The sequence below is a fragment of the Petaurus breviceps genome, unplaced genomic scaffold (genome assembly GCF_028583685.1).
Source record: "Petaurus breviceps papuanus isolate PSGF00001 unplaced genomic scaffold, PetGlider_PUasm1.0 98, whole genome shotgun sequence".
Taxonomy (NCBI): Eukaryota; Metazoa; Chordata; class Mammalia; order Diprotodontia; family Petauridae; genus Petaurus; species Petaurus breviceps.
In genome coordinates this window covers 9740961-9760463 of record NW_027187460.1, presented here as the reverse complement: position 1 = coordinate 9760463, position 19503 = coordinate 9740961, and the positions used below count along the sequence as shown (strand labels likewise).

Below are 19503 nucleotides of genomic sequence, written 5' to 3'. Positions count from 1 at the left end.
AGTAGTGATTACTGTTGTCTCAATCACCAGGATTTTCATTCCAAGGGAGAGGCAGCAGGGCATGGCTGATGGACACTTGGAATTGGAACCATGAAGATCTGGTTATAAGTTCTACCTCCTCTTCATACTGTTTCTCTTCTCCTAAGTAAAGTCACTTAATATCTCAGTGCTCTACAAAAGCATCTAAGACTATCTGGGTTTTCTCCTATTTCAATAATAATGATAATATTGATAATCATTATTACGCTAACTTTAGCTAGCATTTATATAGTACTTACTATGTACCAGACACTGTGCTAAGCACTTTACAATTATAAGCTCATTTGATTTTCACAACAACCCTGGGAAATAGGTGTTATTATTATTTCCATTTTTCAGATGATAAAACTGAAGCAAACAAAGATTAAATGGCTGGTCCAGGGTCACATAGCTACTATAAGAGTCTGAAGCAGAATTTGAACTCAGATCTTCCTGAAACATGAGCAATCACATAAGTCCCCTGAGCCTTGGGTTCCTCATGTGACAAGAAAAAAAAAAGGGGGCTGTGAGATTCACTGCTCTCTAAAGTCTCTTCTAGTTCTTAATCTATGATCTTGTTGTAATGCAAATGTAAATTTTAAAGATCTTCCCTGCCCCTAGGCTGGCATGCACCTGGAGCCTGGGGTGGGAGGCTTACTTCTTGATTGGCCAGTGGGTCAATGGGGTTGTTACATTCTCTGAGCCAGGAGAGGGCTGTATAGGCCCTGATGTGTAGCTTTGTTTTGGGACTCACTTTGAGAAGTGTTCTGTGATTTGATCTGAATTCTGGGAAGCCGTTGTTGAGAGTCCCCCGGCTTTGAAGGGCCCAGAATGTGGAAACCCAGATGTTGACTGGGTATGGATGTAATGGTTGGGCAGTTTGGAAATCTGTCTACTTGATGTTTCTGTCTTGATAATTATGCCTGTATACTTTGAGATTCAGGGTGCTGACCTTTTTCCCCTGAATAAGGTAGGCGATATATGTCTGACTGATTAGAGTAAGCTTGTTAACCCATTTTGAGTTGCTTTCCTTTAACAAAGCAGATCCAAGAACCTGTGTGGGCAGCAAACCCTGAGGACGCGCTTGGGGTGCTTGCCGCTACACTTGTGAACTCTCACCCCAAGTAGATTTAGAGCCCCAGAAATCAGGGGCCATGTTCTATTCATCTTTGCATTCTCTCTTTGTCCTTAAGTCTTTAAGGATCAGTTTTAAGTCCCAGCAATCTCAGGCAATAGTTTGGTCTGTGATAACAATATGGATCCAGTAAATTAATAATAACAACAATTATTATAATTATAATGAATTCTCAAGGATATTTTGAGGGCTTTATTTGTAGTAATGAAATTTGTCTGCTGTCATTCCATGAAAAATAGCAAGCTTCAGATGCATAATTCTGGCCACCTGACAGTGTCTTGCTAGGTATCTTGGAAGGTGCAGTATTTCTGCAACCTGCAGTGATGCTCTGCTCCGTTTCTTTCTACTCTTTCCTTAGACAATTTATACTGATCAATAATCTTAATTTTCCTGTAGCGTCTTGTAGGAATGACCTGATGCATGATGCTGATATTGATGATGACGATTATGATGCTTCTGACAAAAACAAAAAGCATGGCTTTTTTTTTTTACTTGGTGCATAGTAGATCCAGTTAAGCCTGGTAAGTTCCATGTCAACATCCATAATAGAGCACACTGGGGACTAAAATGGTAGGACTGAAATATAATGGTTCTTCTGACATCCATGATGAAAAAATATATTTTTCTAGAAACTACTCTTCTATGTTTCTGTCACTTTCTTTTATGAATGTTCCATGAATGATGTGTATTAAAAGGGTCACACATCAAACTTTCTGTAGCCTTGATTTCATTTGAATGTGTTTGTGAGGTTCTTCGTGGTAAAACTATTCATAATCTTTCTCTGACCACTTTCATTATGGTTCACAAATGTTTTTATTCTGAACCAAGATTGCCCTTGTGGTTACCATCAGCACTACAATATGAGAACACGAAATGGTTTTTCTTATTGCCTTTGGTGATATCATAAAACCAACTCCTCTAACTCATGTTTTCTTTGTTAGAACTTTAGAATCATCCTTCCCCTTGACTAACACTATTTTTGTCATCTAGCTTTGTTTAGAATGATGATATCAATATTGATGTGGTTCAGACTTTCCAATAGTATTTTTATTCACTGGTTATTAGATGAATGAATGAATGAAGTGAAAAGTCACCTATTAAGTACTTATATGTGCAAAGCACTGGGGCTGCAAATACACAAGTAAGACAATTCCAAATCTCAACCAGTGTTTATTTTAACAAGAGGAGACAGAATACAAAAATGAGTGATGACCAGAGTAGAGGAGACAGAATACAAAAATGAGTTATGACCAGAGTAGATTGTTTTGATGAGGGTAATGAACATAATAATTACAGTGTTGTTCAGTCATTCAGCCACATCTGATTTTTCATGATCCTGTGGATCATAGCAGGGCAATGCTGTCCACAGAGTTTTCTTGGAAAAGATACTGGAGTGGTTTGACATTCCCATCCCCAGTGTTTGATTAAGGCAAACAGAGGTTAAGTGCCTTTTTCAGAGTCAACACAGCTAGTGAGTGTGTCTGAGGCTGGATTTGAACTCAAATCCTCCTGACTCCAGGCCCAGAACTCCCTGCTGAGCCACCTAGCTTAGCAGGGTAGCCCATTGACTCACCCTTCAAGTGATGATGCTGATTGGATTATATCCCTCAGAATAAGAAGTGGGAAACAAGGCATGTGGAGTGGTAGAAGGTGGGAATATACTGGCAACTACTTGCATAGTTTTGGGGAATTCATAAGTCAGTGGCTTGGTACCAGGTCTCTGAAAGTCTGATTCGGCAGTAAAATGGTAACTGCAGCAAGTATCTGGAACAGATTGCATGATTCTTGGGCATTGTAAGCCAGGAGGGTTTCTTCCTCCTGCTAGGTATGGTCTCTGAAGGTCCAGGAAGAAGAGAAAAGCAGCCATAGAAGCAGGGTAGTTTTAGGCCGATTTGCCTAAAATCAACACCATTCTTAGCACCATGGACCTTCTTTCCTAGCACTACTCTACTGTAACTACACACAGAAGTATCCAAGGTGGCTACCTAGGACTGAGCACTGTATTTATGATATTTCTTTTAATCATGAATGACCAAAGCCAAATATCCCATCACATATACTTCATGGTCCTAGTAATTTACTATATGTCTCTGCTGAGAAGCAGGACTACAGAATGTGAGCAGTAGAAGGGGCTTTAGGGATTACTATTCCAATGCCCTCATTTCACTGAGGGAAAGTGATTTATCTAAGTCAAGAGAAGAGACTCAGGTCTTCTGAATCAAAGTTCATTATTCTTTCCCCATACTACACCACTTTCCCATTCTAAGTACAGAGGCTTATCATCGGGAGGCTGACTAAATGGGAATGGATACAATTGGCCACTGAAAGTCACAAAACCCAATATGCAGGAAGGAGACATGATGATTATCACAGTATAGTGGGATAAATGTTGAATTTGAAGTCAGAAGATCTGACCCTGTTTACTCACTACATGCATGACTTTAGGTAAGTTACTGTACCTCTCTGAGTCTCAGTTTCCTCAGGTGTAAAATGAAATAGCTGGACAAAGGCCTGTGATGCCTGAACCTATGATTTTATACCTGCACTGGTAGAGGGATTCTGGTAATGTCTTGGATGCTTGAAGAACTGAAGTAATATTTTCTAATATCTATATCACAGGACTGGAGTGGGGACCAAATTAAATGAAATATGTACGAAATGCTACATACTCCTAAGCGCTAGAAGAGGCCATTCATTCTTATCGATGGTGTTATTCCTTTTCATAGAATCAAAGAATTTTAGAATTGGAAGGTATTTTTAAAAGTCACCTAGTCTAAACCATGAGGAGCTCTAATGGAAGGGGACCTACTTCTTACCATGGCAGTCCATTTGATTTGGGGGTAGTTCAGATTGTTGGAAAGTTTAAATCCTTCCCTTTATATTGAGAATAAATTTATCTTTTTTGCAAAATTCATTCATTGCCCTGAAAGTGTCCCTCTTCAGAGTGATACATTTTCAAATGTCTGAAGTCAGCTATCATGTTCCCTTTGAGAAGTCTCTTCTCCAGGCTAAACTTCAACTGATCCCCATATGGCCTAAACTCAAGTGTCCTTTTCACTCAGGTTGCTCTCTTTTGAGTTCTCTTCAGGTTATGAATATTCTCCTTAAAGTGTGGCCTTGAGAGCAGAGCATTGTGGACTTGCATCTTGGTGGGGCTAAGCTATCTAAGAACTGAGTTAAGCTGTGAACCTAATGTCCTTCCCCTCTCAAAAGACTGAGCAGGTGCAGGAGGCAATTTTGTCTTTGGGGGGCTGAGGACAATGCTTTTTATTGCTACATCTTTGAAGTAAATGTTGAATTGTAAAAAGCTAACCTGTTAAGTACAACCTAGGTGCTTGGACCCCTAAAAGTAGAAGGAACACAACTGGTAGGAGCTGGAGCCAATGGCAGAAATGGGAGACACATCCCTGGGAAGAAGTGAATTGTAAACCTGGCCTTGAGCAATCACTTGAAAAGAGTGAATACAGAGAAAGTGATTCTGAATAAATACCAAGTATACTTTCAGATACAATACATCCCCTTTTTCTTTACCTGTGATAAATTCTTCCTTTTTTTTTCCTTCCTTAATATCATAAAATACAGCCTTCTTATCAAATATCAGACCCGTGAGCCAACCAAAAATGCCCATACTGTAGTGTTGGCTGGTAAGTAGAAATACAAATTTACTTACCCAGTTTCATTCGTGGGAAATCTGGGATGTCCTTCATGAGGATGAGGGAGTAAACATATAGTTCTTGGTATGTGTTCAAGAGCAGGTGACATAGGTCCCGGTGCCATTTGTATGCGTGTTGCATGCAGTTTTCAGAGGGTGTATAAAAGCTTCCCTGCAGAAGAAAAAGGGGACATCTTCAATAATCCCAGTGACATAGCACAGTTCTCCCTGGAAGCTTTCCCTGAAGTCTCCATTTAGATCAACAGCAAACTTTTATCAGTTTTCTGTATGTACTCTGATGGAGTGGAGAGTAAGTGGATACAAAATTAAATTCAATAAGATAGGTCTCCAGCCCTCAAGGAACATCATCACCATCACTGTCACCACACAAAAAAAATAATAGCTAGAATTTATATAGCACAAATAATTTTGCAAAGTGTTCTGTAAACATTATTTCATTTAATCCACACAACAATCACAGGAAGTAGGTGTTGTTATTACCGTGTTTCCCCGATAATAAGACACTGTCTTATTAAATTTTTTTGTACAGAAAAACACCAGAGGGCTTATTTTCAGGGGAGGGCTTATTTTAATGAACATTGACAGCAATTTTAATAAACAGCTAAATGTGAACAAAAAAATGTACCTTTATTCAATAAGCAAATCACTGGGGAAGAATAGGATGACGCGCTCACTGCTGCAGCTCTGATTGGATGCAGCTCGGAGCGCGGCGTGCGTTTCAGGGGGGGAGGGGGGGACGGTGCATACAGAGGGTACCATAATGTAGCGTGTAGCGCAGGGGATCACCTTCACTACAGTAGCAATCTCAATAGGGCTTATTTTAGGGGGAGGGCTTATTTTAGAGGAATCTTACACAGTAAGGGGAGGGCTTATTTTCGGGATAGGTCTTATTATCGGGGAAACACGGTATCTTCATTTTATAGATGAGGATACTGAGGCAGACAGAGGTTAAGTGACTTGGCAAGGGTCACACAGCTAATAAGAACATGTGCCCAGGTTTAAATCAGGCCTTCTTGATTCCAGGAAACTTTATTCACTATGAGCTGCCCCTGATCTTGGATGGAAACGTAGAATGACTTTTAAGGTAATATGAAACATTTTAAGTACATAGGTGAGGTACAAGGTGCTCTATGAGGTCTAAGATAGAAAGAAAATTTCCGACTGGAGGATTAAAGAAGGCTTTGTGAGGGAGTGGCTTTTAGTCATAGTCTTGAAAGATGAACACCATTTCATCTAGAAACAAACTGACATTTCAGGCACAGAAGAAAGCAACTGAAAAAAAATGAAGAAATTGTTAAATCTGGGCTGTGTTTAGGAGAGGGTGTAGAGTCCACTTTGAAGGGGAGCAGAGTGAGAGATGGCCTGTATAAAGAGAAGTGCCACACTGAAGAAGGCTTTAAATGCCAGAGGAGACCATTATGGCTTTATACTTTTAGCAGGTGCAGTCATTAAAAGTCTGTGAACATTGGAACTGACTGGCATGCAGACAGAGACTTTCTGTCCGTTAAAGGCTGGACTGTCTTTCTGCCTTGTAAAAAACATAATTTTCGTGAGGTACTATGTAACAATGGCTATAGTCTGTTTTTTTTTCCTCCCTTCCACCATTTTTGCTCAATAACTGAATTCTGATGTGAATAAAAGCATTTTTTTCTTGTTAGAAATAATACACATGGGAATTCTATGAGCAAATCATTGCATAAATACAGTTCCTCTGAAGGCATATGTGAAACTAATTGGAGGTTAGAGCAGTAATTAGAATACAGTACTTCAGGCATAGGATAACAAGGACCTGAGTATATCAGGGTATTTTCACCAGTGTTTCCTGAAAAGAGGGGTTGCTAATTGTCTCAAAGGCCCTTAGGAGGACAGTGAAGTTTTTTGGTTACTTTTTCTTCCTTTCTCCTGACTTTCCCCATCCTTCTACTCAACATATCAGAATAAATAAGGGTGAACCAAACCCTGGCCCCTCTGAGGAAAGACAAACAGAAGCAACATGCCAGGCTCTCACAATCAAGTAAGACATAAGCCAAAACGAAAATGGATCGTCTATTAGCAAGTGCTTTTACTGGGCTATTGTCAATTCTCTTTTCCTCAAGTGCCATTTGACAGGGCTTTATATTTCTTTATTCTGGTCCCTGGTGCCAGTGGATAATTCCATTTTCATTTCACCTTCAGTTCACCCTGGAGATGCTTAGGGATGTAACTGAAAGGATATAGAATCTATGAAACCTGCTATTGAGTTTGACTTTTAATATTAGCCTCTGGTACCATGTGGCTTTCCAAGGAAAGTTTAAAGCAGTACCTCATCAAATACATTTGTGGGGAAGGTAAAAAGATAAGCCAACTGGAGGTAGAAAAAGGAAAATGTGGAAATAGATTAAAAAAAGATAACTTCTCTTTCCCTAATTAATATTAATGACATCATCATCCTCACCATCATCATCATCATTTCTAACAGATACATGATTTCATTGGTATATGGATTTCCTAGTTAAAAAAAAAACTTCCAGAAATGCAAATCAGCAAGATGCATAGAGAATGTCATACATAAATGAAAGATATACAGGGGAAAAGTACCTTAGTAAAATAAATGAAATGGTTCTGATAATACACACACACACACACACACACACACACATGTTGTTTCCTAAAGTGCTTTCCTGTACAAATCTTCTAGACTCTATAATCCTAGGATTTTATATTCTAAAGTTTCTTCTTGCTCTCTTACATTCTAGTGCTCTATATTCTAATATTCTATGCTCTAAGGTTGCTTCCAGCTCAGAGGAACCCATGAAGATAATATTAGAATTTCTTGAGCTTGATGGAAATAGTTCAGGGACTCTCTTCAGCACAATAGCAGAGAATTTTAGAAACTAACCCTTTCATCCTGCCCTGATATAATACATTAAGCAACAAAAAAGAGAAGTCAAGAGGATAAAAATGAATGTTAGACTATACAACAAGGATCAGCTAACTGCACTAAAATATATGGATTAACTCAGGTTTGACTGTGCATGTGTGTATAATGATCATAGGTTAAAATTATATGAAGTCCTCCTATATTATTCTGAAATTATGTGGAGTCCTTCTACATTGTTATGAAACAAAGTTTGGTCCAAATAAGAATCAGATATTCTGATCAGGATCTAGAGGGTCAGATCAGAATCGCAATTTTATTGGATTCCATAAATACTTTTTGAGTGCCTTCTGTGTGTATAGGACAGGGTTGGAAGGGATCTCAGGAGTTATCCATTACACTATTTGGGTGAAGCACAAATCCACATTAAGATACTGCCTTGATATTTCTTAAATCCTGTGATAGGAAACTCAATAAATTCCAGGAGACCGGTCATTAGAAACATAGAAATTTATTTTAAATTGAGAGTGCAGCTGCAGTTTATACTTACATTCTGTATGGTAAACAGCATGAGTGTGTATGTAGATTCACATACACACATACGGAATCACAGGATTATAGGAGTTCGATCTAGATTATGAGATATGGAATTTAGAGATCACCTCACTGAATGCCTTCAGTTGACATATGAGCTTGCTGAGATCCAGAGAGATTGTGTAACTTGCCCAAAGTGTTTTATGAAGATTGTAATGGAATTGTGATTCAAACCTGAACCCCCAGACTGACTCCAATGAATGCTCTTTCCATCATCACCCTGTATTTGATTACAGTTGGATCGACAGTGTGGAAGAATGGAAAGAACACTGGAGTAAGAACAGGATCCGGATTGGGGGCTATGGAAGGGCATATGGGATAATGCATTTATTAAACACATTATATATCCTAGCTACTGGGATACATGTTTTACAAATATCTTATTTGACATTCCCAATAACCCTGGGAAGTAGGTGCTATTACTATTTCCATTTTACAGATGAGGAAACTGAGGCAGAGGGGAGGAAGGAAAAGAATAAGCATTTATACAGGGCCTGCTATGTACCAGGTACTGTGCAAAGTGCTTTACAAATTTTATTGCATTTTATCCTCAAAAAACCCTGAGAGGTTGGTGCTCTTATTATCATCATTTATAGATGAAAAAAACTGAGGCAGATAGAAGCTCAGTGACTTATCCAGGGTGACACACCATGTAAGTACTTAAGTATTTCAAGGGTAGATGTGAAAATCTTTTATTTCCCATGTGTTGCTATCAACTGAAGACTCTAAGCTTGTTAATTCATTCAACTTGACTCAGCAGAGTGGAAAGGGAAACTATATAAATATATATATTTATTCATATGCATTCATATATATCATCCTAGAAACATATATGAATATACCCAGATACCACAGTCCCAGGTTCAAAATTCTTCTGCTGTACTATAGTACTTCTATAGCAATAAAGTAATAATGGTTTTAAAATTTTCCAGTGTAAGGCTTATAGAACATCAATAATGATAATGATAAAATATCACATTTATAAAAGTGCTTTCAAAATTAAAAAAAATAATAACCTAGGGATGTCTATTTGGCGCAATGAATAGAGTACCAGCCCTGGAGTCAGGAGGACCTGAGTTCAAATCCTACCTCAGACACTTAACACTTACTAGCTGTGTGGCCTTGGGCAAGTCACTTAACCCCAATTGCCTGCCTTCCCCCCTCCAAAAAACAAAAAAAACAAAAAATCTACTTTATGTACTTTGTCTCATTTGATCCTTAGGACACCTATGTGCTGATTGGCTTACAAATATGACCAATATAATTTCATATGTACATATATGTATATGTGTGTACACACATACATGTTTACACATGCACACAAATATATGAATGATTGGCCAGAGTGTTTGTGTGTCCATTTATGTGCATATTATATATTCCTATTTGAAAATGTAACATATTTATAGATGCATATATGTTTCTAGGATGACATATAAACTTGGAAATTGCCTGGGATAACACAGATATTAAGTTTCTAAGAAAGGGTTCAAACTCAGGTCTTCATGACTAAGTCTAGTGATTTACCTAAGAGGTAAATCATCTGTCTATGATTTCCAAGGTCCCTTCCATATTTAACATTCTATGATATGATTTCCATGACATTTATCTGATAATAATACTCTATACCTCTGCTGTCCCGTTCTCATTGCCAACCAAAACAAGATTGCCAACTTTATTGCATTAGCTATAAGAGACTCCTAAGCAAAGTTATTTGCTGTAAAGAGTGAAACAGGTGGATCCAAGGATAATTTCATATAATATCTTGGGGGAAATCATCACATAACATTCAAATAACATCTGCTATGTGAAGGACATTTTGCTAGGAATGAGAAACACTAGCACTGTAGATAAAAGAAGTTATTTAATCACTTTCTGTACCCCCTGCTACCTAAAATAGGAATATCTTTCATTGCAGTATTGCAGGTAATACACAGGAATAGATAGGTAGAGAGATCATGTGTATGCATACACACACATATGTGTGTGCATATCATGTATGTACACGTATAAATGTATGTGTATGTGCTTATGTACATATGTATATGTATGTGTGTGTATTTCGGGGGGGAGGGAGTTCTGACTGGGTGTGAGACAAATGGGCTACCAGTACCCACAACGTGCAGAACACACTCTTGGGGGTGGGTGGCCACTGCTTCCTCTTTTTTCAGTATTTGAAGCATTGTCAATATGGAAAAGGATTTTATGTTTTCTCCTCGACTCCCAAGTCCAGAAGAGGGCACCATGGGTAGAAGTCGCAGAGTAAAACTTCCCAATAATCAAGGCTTGTGTACCATGCCATGAGCTGCCTTATGAGGAAGTCTTTAGGTAGAGACTACACAATCATTTGTCAGGGATGCTGAATAGGGCTAATAAATCACAGGGGATGGAAAGGATATAAACATTGATTCATAGGAGAAAATATCTAAGAAAAATGAGAATAATAAAACTTATGGATTCAGATATCTTTACACAAATGTTCAAAGAATGGTTCAAAAATGAGGCAAAGTAGAGTTCTTAACATATGGAAGTAAGTTTGACCTTAGAAGTACACATGGTGATAAGTGACTCATGATGAAAATATGGTCTTAAAAGTGTATATCTATTGTAAGGAAGAGATTAAAAGAAGAAAAATAATGTTGAAGTAATATTATATTTCAAGATAATAAACTCATATAATGGCACCTGTGAACAAGAGTGGGAAAACATGAGGGTGAGGATTAATAAAGGGAGAATAGAAATAATATTTTCGTGAGAGTTCAATATAGATAGTACTGCTTTAAGATGGAAATGCATGGCAAATTCCAGAAGCAGATCTTAAAACTGACAGACATAAGGATAATAGTAGGTGGGGGTAATAATTATTTGGATATCTGCTGGAATTTTTTTTGATTGTTCATTTATTTGCTTCAATAAAATAACTAGATAAATTCGTCTTTACATCATGACTAAAGTGAAAATATGTTTAATATGAAGGTATAGATAGAGCCTATATCAGATTGTATGCTATCTTGGGGAAGGGGAAGGAGGAGAAAATTTAAAACTCAAAATTTTATGGAAGTGAATATTGAAAACTAAAAATAAATATGTTTTTAAAAAGAAAAAAATAGAGATAAAAGGGGGAAATAAAACAAACATATATATTAATTAGCCAAGCCAGGACTTAAATGAATTCAATATAATCCAATAACAACATTCTTTCCCAGTTATTTCTCTTAATATCATAGAGAATATATCTACATGGGCATGGAGAGTTAGACTAAGTATCTTCTCATGTCCCTATTTCAGTGAAATGTATTTGTATATCCAACTCCTTGTGTATACTTCCCTTCTTTGAAAAGTTCCTCCATGTTTGAATAGACTTTTACTTGCAAACCCTGATTTGAGATAAATTTCTCTAATTTTTTTCTGCCTTCCTTGCCTACCTAGCTTACTTTTCCTTCTCTTTTTAATCTTTTAAGATTATCAAAATTCAACACAACCATTCCCAGATTCTTTGTCTAATTAGAGCCCCTCTATGAACTCTGATGATAGTGTAGTTCTGAGGGGACTCATGTATGATCTTTCTATATTAGAATATTAAAAATTAATCTTTATTCCAAAAATGACTGTTTTAATGAAGGGAATGGAATATAGTATATGCTGAAGGAAGTTTGTTTGAATTGTAAGGAGCTTAAAGGAGAGTGGTATTTAATAAGGATGGAAAGGGAGGTTGAGGACAGGTTAGGTAGATTTTAAAGGCCAGACAGAAAACTATATCAATGGACCAAAGCCACTCACAATGGTCCAAAAACTCTGATAAGTCCTATAAAGGTAAAAGATTGAGTACAAGACAGACTTGGCAATAAACTAAATCTATGCCAGAGAATGACCAACTTAGAAAAGCTAGAAAAAATTCATTACCAGAAGGTTGACTATCCTGTTATACAATTGTTGACTATAACAACTAAAGAAAGCTACATTCTAATGCAAGGAAGTTATGATCTATATTGTTGGAGAGAATTTTCATGCCAATGTAGTTATGGACTTTTGAACTGAAGCATGTACTATTAAGTTTCACGTCATTAATATTTTAAGAGTGTGTGTGTGTGTTTATTTCCTGCCAGAGAGATATCAATTTAAGGTTATTCCTTATATCCAGAAGTAGCATATATTCAGATAATAGCATATACAGCAGTAGAATATAGTATATAGAATGCTAGACTTAGAATCAAAGCATGTAGTTTTTTAAATTTTTTATTTTGGTCTTTATTAAATTGTTTGTTTACTTTTAGTTTACAGGATTCAATTCCACAATTCCTTGAGTTTCAAATTTTCTCCTCCTCCCTTCCCTTCACACACCCCCCCCCATGGCAGCATCCAATCAAGTATAGGATCTGCAAATAGTTTCACATTAGACATTAGTCTGGTTATAAAGAAGGATTGTATTGGATGGAATGAACAATGGGAAACCAAACAAGAAAAAGAGACCAGGTAGTTTGCTTCAATCTGCATTCAACCTCTGTTCTTTCTGGTTCTTTCTCTGAATGTAGACATCTCTCTCCATCATGAGTTTTTTGGAGTTGACTTATAACCCTCTATTGCTGAGAAGAGTCCAGGCTATCAAAGTTGATCATCGCACATACGTTGTGTCTGCAATTGTGTACAAATTTCTCCTGGTTCTGCAAAGCATGTAATTTTGAATCATAGCTCTGCACATTAATAGCTTTGTGATCTTGGGCAAACTTTTACCAGTTTTGGTAACTATTTCTAAAATGAAGGAACTGGATGATACTAAAGTTCTTTTTACCTCTAAATCTAAGATCCCATATCACTGTGTATTTATTTATTCAACATAATGTCGAATTGGGCTAATTTTTTTCTTAATTACAGAATAGACCAGCATATGCATTAAACGATGCTAAAGTGTTTCAGCCTGAGTTTCAAAGTGTATAGCCAATGATGGATTGTCACTGAGCCAGCCACACTCTCTAGTCTGGCTACCTGGGTCAACAACTGAGTTAAGGTCATGTGGTCTATGAACACAGAAGACTGAAATTAAACTAATTACCTGAGTACTACTAATACAACATACTAACCAATTAGGCTAACCAGGTCTCAACCTGCTTTTGCTACATCTGCTAGTGCTCTATACATAATAGACATTCAAAGACATCATATTCACCAAGAAACTTATTCACTATCAAAAGCATTATCTGATCTGAACCCCCTTTCACTGAATCAGCCCCTTTAAGATGAACCTAGCAATTTGGCCATCACACAAGAATTCAACGAAGCTATCCAGAAGCAATGCAACTTGTTGATTTCCCAGTGCTTTCTAAAGTGCTCTGTGTATGTCATGGAATCAAAGAATGTCAGAGTTGAAAGGGACCACAAAAATCTAGCTTTGTCTATGTCACAGAATCACAAAATGTTAAGAGCCAGAAGAGATGCCAGACATCAAGTCCCCCATGAGAATCTCACAATCACAGATAGTCTAAGCTGGAAAAGTAATCAAAGATGTTCTTGTCCAACCCTTTCATTTTGCAGTTGAGGAAATTGAGGTCAGAAATTAAGTAGCTTGCCTAAGGTCACAGTTGCTAAGTAATTGGAACCAAGAATAGAACCTAGATCAGGGGTGGGGAACCTGTGGCCTCAAGGCCACATGTGGCCCCCTAGGTCCTCAAATGCAGCCCTTTGACTGAATCCAAACTTCACAGAACAAATTTGTTCTTCTGACTCCAAGTCTTCTGTCTAAATTTGCTGCTATTTCTTTGTCTTTTTCTCCTCTCTCCTCAAGCTACCCTATATAGCCCTTTGACTACATACTGCCTGCCCTTATTTTGTCTGACAGCTTTCATAGAACCTGTTTTTTTTTCTCCATCCATTTGATATTGACCACCCAGTGGAATATGACAAATATATACATCCATGCACCCTTGACCCTTTCCACCTTCCTGCTGCTCCTACCAAAAAATAAGCCACAAACATTTTCTCTGAAAATCCCATCCCAGTTTGTAACATATAAGTATAAAAGGAAAAAAAAAAGACCACAAGAAATGTGTTAAGAATTAGGTCATGGCATGCCTGTTTTGCGTTGTTCTTGCTTCTCATTCCTAAGTGGAGGGTCAGAGTCATAGAATTTTTTAGGTGGGAAATTCATTTCCATTCCCCTTGAACAGATGAAACTTTAGACAAGAGCAGTACTCATATTAGTATAAATGCTATTAAATTAAAACACCTCTGAGGTTTTACCTCCCATTCAGAAAACTGTCAAAGACGACAAAAGATTGGAAGAGTTAGCACCGTAGTGGTTATGCATGGATGAACGTACTAATACAATTTTGGGGGAGCTATGAATTGGATAAAACTCTTCTGCAAAGCAATCTGGAATATGCAAAGAAGGTAATTAAAATGTCCAGACTCGTTGGCCCAGTGTATGCCCCAGTAGACATATATCCAAGGAGGTTAATGATGAAAAGAAAGATTCCATATGCAGCAAGATATATACAGTAGCACTTCTTGTGACAGCAAAGAACTGGAAATGAAATGGGTGTCCATTGACTAAGGAATGGCTAAACAAATAGTAGCACATGAATGTCATGGAATATTACTATACTGTAAAAATAGACGAACATGATCAGTACAGAGAAGTATGAAAAAACTCATAAAATGATGCAAAATAAACAGGAAGGGAAAAGGGGTGTGTGTATGTAAAGGCAAATATAATATAATATATTTAATGACAATATAAATTAAAAACACAAGCAAAAATGAATTATGTGAAATATTAATAACCAAGATCAATCTCAAAGAAGATATCTAAGATCCCAATGAAAATACATCCCACCCTCCCACTCCTCTGCAGAAATGGAAAACCATAGGTCTGAAAAATCTGTTATGATATGGATTTTTTTGATATGTTTAATTTTATAGAACTTTTTTTAACCTTCCTTTATATTTTATTAGATTGGATTTTCTTCTAGGAGAGGATGGGATATGTAATAAGAAATACAGATGATATAAAAACAAAAAAGCTATCTATCTATTTCAAATGACTGGTATTGTAGCAAAACCTCAGCTATCCAGAATCCTGAAAGAGTGCTTTAAATTTTCATCTTTGTATTTTTATATGATATATTTTTCCAGGTAGAACCTAAAGTCCTTGAGGATACAGATTGTATCTCATTTTATTTTTATATCCCCAGTGCCTAGTACAGTACCATAGAAGACACAACACTTTTTTATTAGATTCAATTAAATATCAGATAAGGGATAAGGAAGACCAGGCTGCTTAAAGGAAAGGTAAAGCAATCCATGTCAAAAACAGAGCTCTTCAAATTTCCATCCTATTAACAAGTGGTTCGGGCCTATAAGCAACTACTGAACTTGTAAGATGGACAAATTAGGGAGATAGAGTCACAAAAAATATACAACCAAACAAACCAAGTCAAACCAAAATAACTATCTTTCCTAGTAGCTACCACACTAATCTGCATATAGAAAGTACTTAAATATATATTGTTGTACAACAGGCTCTCCCTGATTGGATCTTTATCTAGAAATTTACTGAAGTCACTCTCATTTCATGATGATATGCAACATTTAAATTCCTTTTACCTGACAGAACTCTTGATGCGTTTGCTGATGTGTTTAAATGGTAGTGATTTCTCCCCTAAAGATCTGGGACTTAGGAAATGGACCAATTTCTAATATAATTAAGAGATCTTGTCATATTTAGGACCTTTTTATAGGAACTCAGGGGAATTATGTAAGTTGATATATTAGGTCTGAATAATTCATAACTTATTATGTTAATAAATATCTCAATGCATACGCTGCATAAAGTAGGGATAAATAGCTTAATTGCTAATAATCTGTTTGACTTCAGAGGGCTTTATTTACAAAGTGGTAGAATTAGAAGGATCCCATTGATTCCTTGCTATTCTTAGAGGAGGCCCTGGAATCAGTCCTTAGATGCAACCCTTTCAAACTTAACATGCCCAAAGCATATATAAATGTGTCTAGAAATACGGAAACAAAGCAGATATTACATTAAAAAATTAAAGCAGACAAAATATATTGAATCAGTATCATATCTTAGGAAATGAATAGCAGTTATGGACAAGAACCCAAGACAGTCAGCCTTAGAATGTTAACATTGGAAATAAAAACAGTTATCTAAGACTGTCAGGCTTCAAACTGCAAGTTATTGTGTACTCACCCCCCAAGAGGAGAGAATGCCAGAATAATAAACTCTAGTATACATTAGGTGATTCAAGGAGTAATCATCTAAATTAAAAGAGATATCCTGATCCTTATAACTCCAATTGCTTTAGAATAATAGGAAATTCACATGATAATAGCTAGTGTCTATAGAACACTTACTATATGCCAGAAGGGCTATTAAATAGATGGCTCAACTGATAGAGTTCCAGGCCTGGAGTCAGGAAGACTCATCTTCCTGAGTTCAAATCTGGCCTCAGACACTCCCTAACTGTACAACCCTGAGCAAGTCACTTAACCCTGCTTGCCTCAGTTTCCTCATCTGTAAAATGAGCTGGAGAAGGAAATGGCAAAACACTCCAATATCTTTGACAAGAAAATGCCAAATGGGATCACAGAGTTGGACATGACTGAAACACTCAACAACATAAGGATAGCTTGCATAATAATAAATTCAAGTGTAACAGTTTATGAAGCACTTTCTTCACAGTAGGTCTGTGAATTAGGGGGAACAAATAAGATCCTTCTCATTTACAGATGAATGAAATTCAGAGAAGTACATTATGTGAATTGCTCATGTTAGAATAGCTCCTAAGTAATAGAGCCAGGATTCAGATCTAAGATTCTCTAATTCCAACTCTTTCCATCATTATTTTTAAGTCTCTGAAATGTTCTCCTCACTGAACCTGGCATAAACCAGGTTTATTCTGGACTCTACATGTTTATTCATGGAATCACCCAGATTTAGAATGCCTTCCCACTTGCTCTGCGTTGTCCTCAAAACAAGCAAGGAAGATACACATAAATGTAAACTGTTCTGGACTTGAATTTGGGAGACCTGGGTTTGAATCTCAGTGCTCAGATTTACTACCTGCATGACCTTAAAGAAATAATTCAACATCTTTTAGCCCTAGTTTAAAAAGTATGCTCATTCAAAGTACAGATTTTGTCATTCTTTTATCTCTAGAAATCTGCATAGTGTAAAATAGTACATAGTAGGTGCTTTATAATGTTTGAGGATTTGTTCTGAAAAGTGAGGATAATAATTAACTAGCTAGGAGGATCATTGTGATGAAGCACTTTGTAAACTGTGAAGTGCTACAGGAATGTGAGTAGTCACTCTATGAATTATTTTTGGAAAGTATATTTGAAATGGCTAAACTCTTTTTCCTTCAAAGTTCGCTATTTCTACTGAGGGCGCACCATGTTTCCCAGTCTACCAGGTTTGTTACCCTATAGTTATATGTGATTCCTCCTTCTTTCTCACTCTCTCCATCACTACCCCCATATGCAGTAAGCTGTCAAATCATGTTGATTCCACCTCCACAGCATTTCTCACATTCATCCCCCTCTTCTTACTCATATGGCCACCACCCTAGCTCTGGCCTTCTCTACTGAGTGCCCAGACTATTATGACATCTTCCTTAGTGGTTTCCCTACCTACAATCTGTCCCCACTTCAAAACATCCTACCAAAAACAAAACAAAAACAAACACAACAAAAAACATTAGGAAGACAGAGGTTTGTTTGCATAACTTTGCAGAGATAACTTTCATAGCTTCCTATTGCCTCTAGGATAAAATTTAAACACCTTAAGCATTTAAGGAGCTATAAAATAGAGTCCCTCTCTTTGTTTTCCTCCTCTTCCCCTTACTCACTCTATTTTGGCCTATCTGTCCACAAGTTTCTTCTTGAACTTGAAATACCTTCTTCTACTTCTATATATTCATACAGTTGTTCCCTATATCTGGAACACACTCAAAATCACAAAATATAAAGGTTCCTTAGGGCCTTCTACTGAAATTAAGACTAATTAATTAAGACTAATAAATTAAGACTAACTAATTGTTGTATTCTGCATACAACAACCAAGTAAGACAAAAGATTGCAGAAATTTATGTTCCCCATTTTTGGACTTCAAGGCTCAGATCACTAGGACTAGACTCAGGAGAGAGATACAGTTGAAGATAGATGGATGGATGGATGGATGGATAGATGGATGGATAGGTAGATAAAAGGGAAAAAATGACATGATGAGAGAATAAGTAAACAAATATAGGATAAAATTATAATTCGAAATAATTTCCAAGCTCAGATTAAAGTAGTTGGTACAATTACAGACGAAAGTATGACTACTTTTGTGTGTAGCTGAGGTTGAGTGGAAATACTGGTCTTCAGATTTGGGGAGGTTGATAATTATGGGCCAGGGTGTTCAAAGGTGTTCAAATTTGCATATATACTACAATTCCCAAGAATGACAGTAGAAACATTTTCAGTTAAATATCTACATTTTTACAGACCTGTTTTAAAGGAATGCAGATTTTAAAATAAATAACCTACCTAATACTATGTGATTTATATTGAGATTTATATATCTTTATGCAGCATTAGAGTTGGATGAGCTCTTAGATGTTAAAATACAGAACACCAGGGCTTGGAGATACGCTAGAATGTAAAAGATATAAACCCATATTACACAAATTTTAGAGCTCAAAAGGCCCTTAGAATATCTGAGTCCAATGCTCTGTGATAGGCTCTCTTTTCTTCTCTAATTATATCATTTGATAATGTCATCAACTCCCATTGGTTCAGCTATTATCTCTTCCCAGATGCTTCCCAGATCCGTATATTCAGTCCTAGGCTCTATTAATGAAGCACAGTGTATATCACCAAATGTCTTTTTGATCAACACGAACTAGATGCCCCCAAAACATCTTAAACTCAACATATACAAAATAGAACATATTATCTTTCTCCCCCAAAGCTCCCTTCTTCTGAACTTCCCTATGTGTATTATCAAGACCACCACCATCCTGGCAGTCACCCACCCTTATGGAAGTATCATCAACTCCTAACTCTTAATCACTCCACATATCCAATTCATTGACAAAACTTGCCATTCTTCCTTCACATCTCTTGTATAAATCCCCTTCTCTTCACTAATATAGGCCCAACCCTAGTTCAGGTCCTTATTATATTTCATCTGGGTTGTTGTAAAAGTCTTCAAATCCATGTCCTTGC

At 36.9% G+C, this 19503-nt stretch overlaps 1 protein-coding gene across 1 annotated transcript in view; it reads right to left on the bottom strand.

Moving 5' to 3' along the window:
* The window catches only part of FAM135B (family with sequence similarity 135 member B), a 438393-nt gene that overhangs the window by 58788 nt on the left and 360102 nt on the right, over positions 1–19503 (bottom strand). The window contains exon 8 of the mRNA XM_069081364.1: positions 4824–4977. Within this exon, the coding sequence (XP_068937465.1) occupies positions 4824–4977 (154 nt within the window). The remainder of the gene's footprint in view (positions 1–4823; positions 4978–19503) is intronic.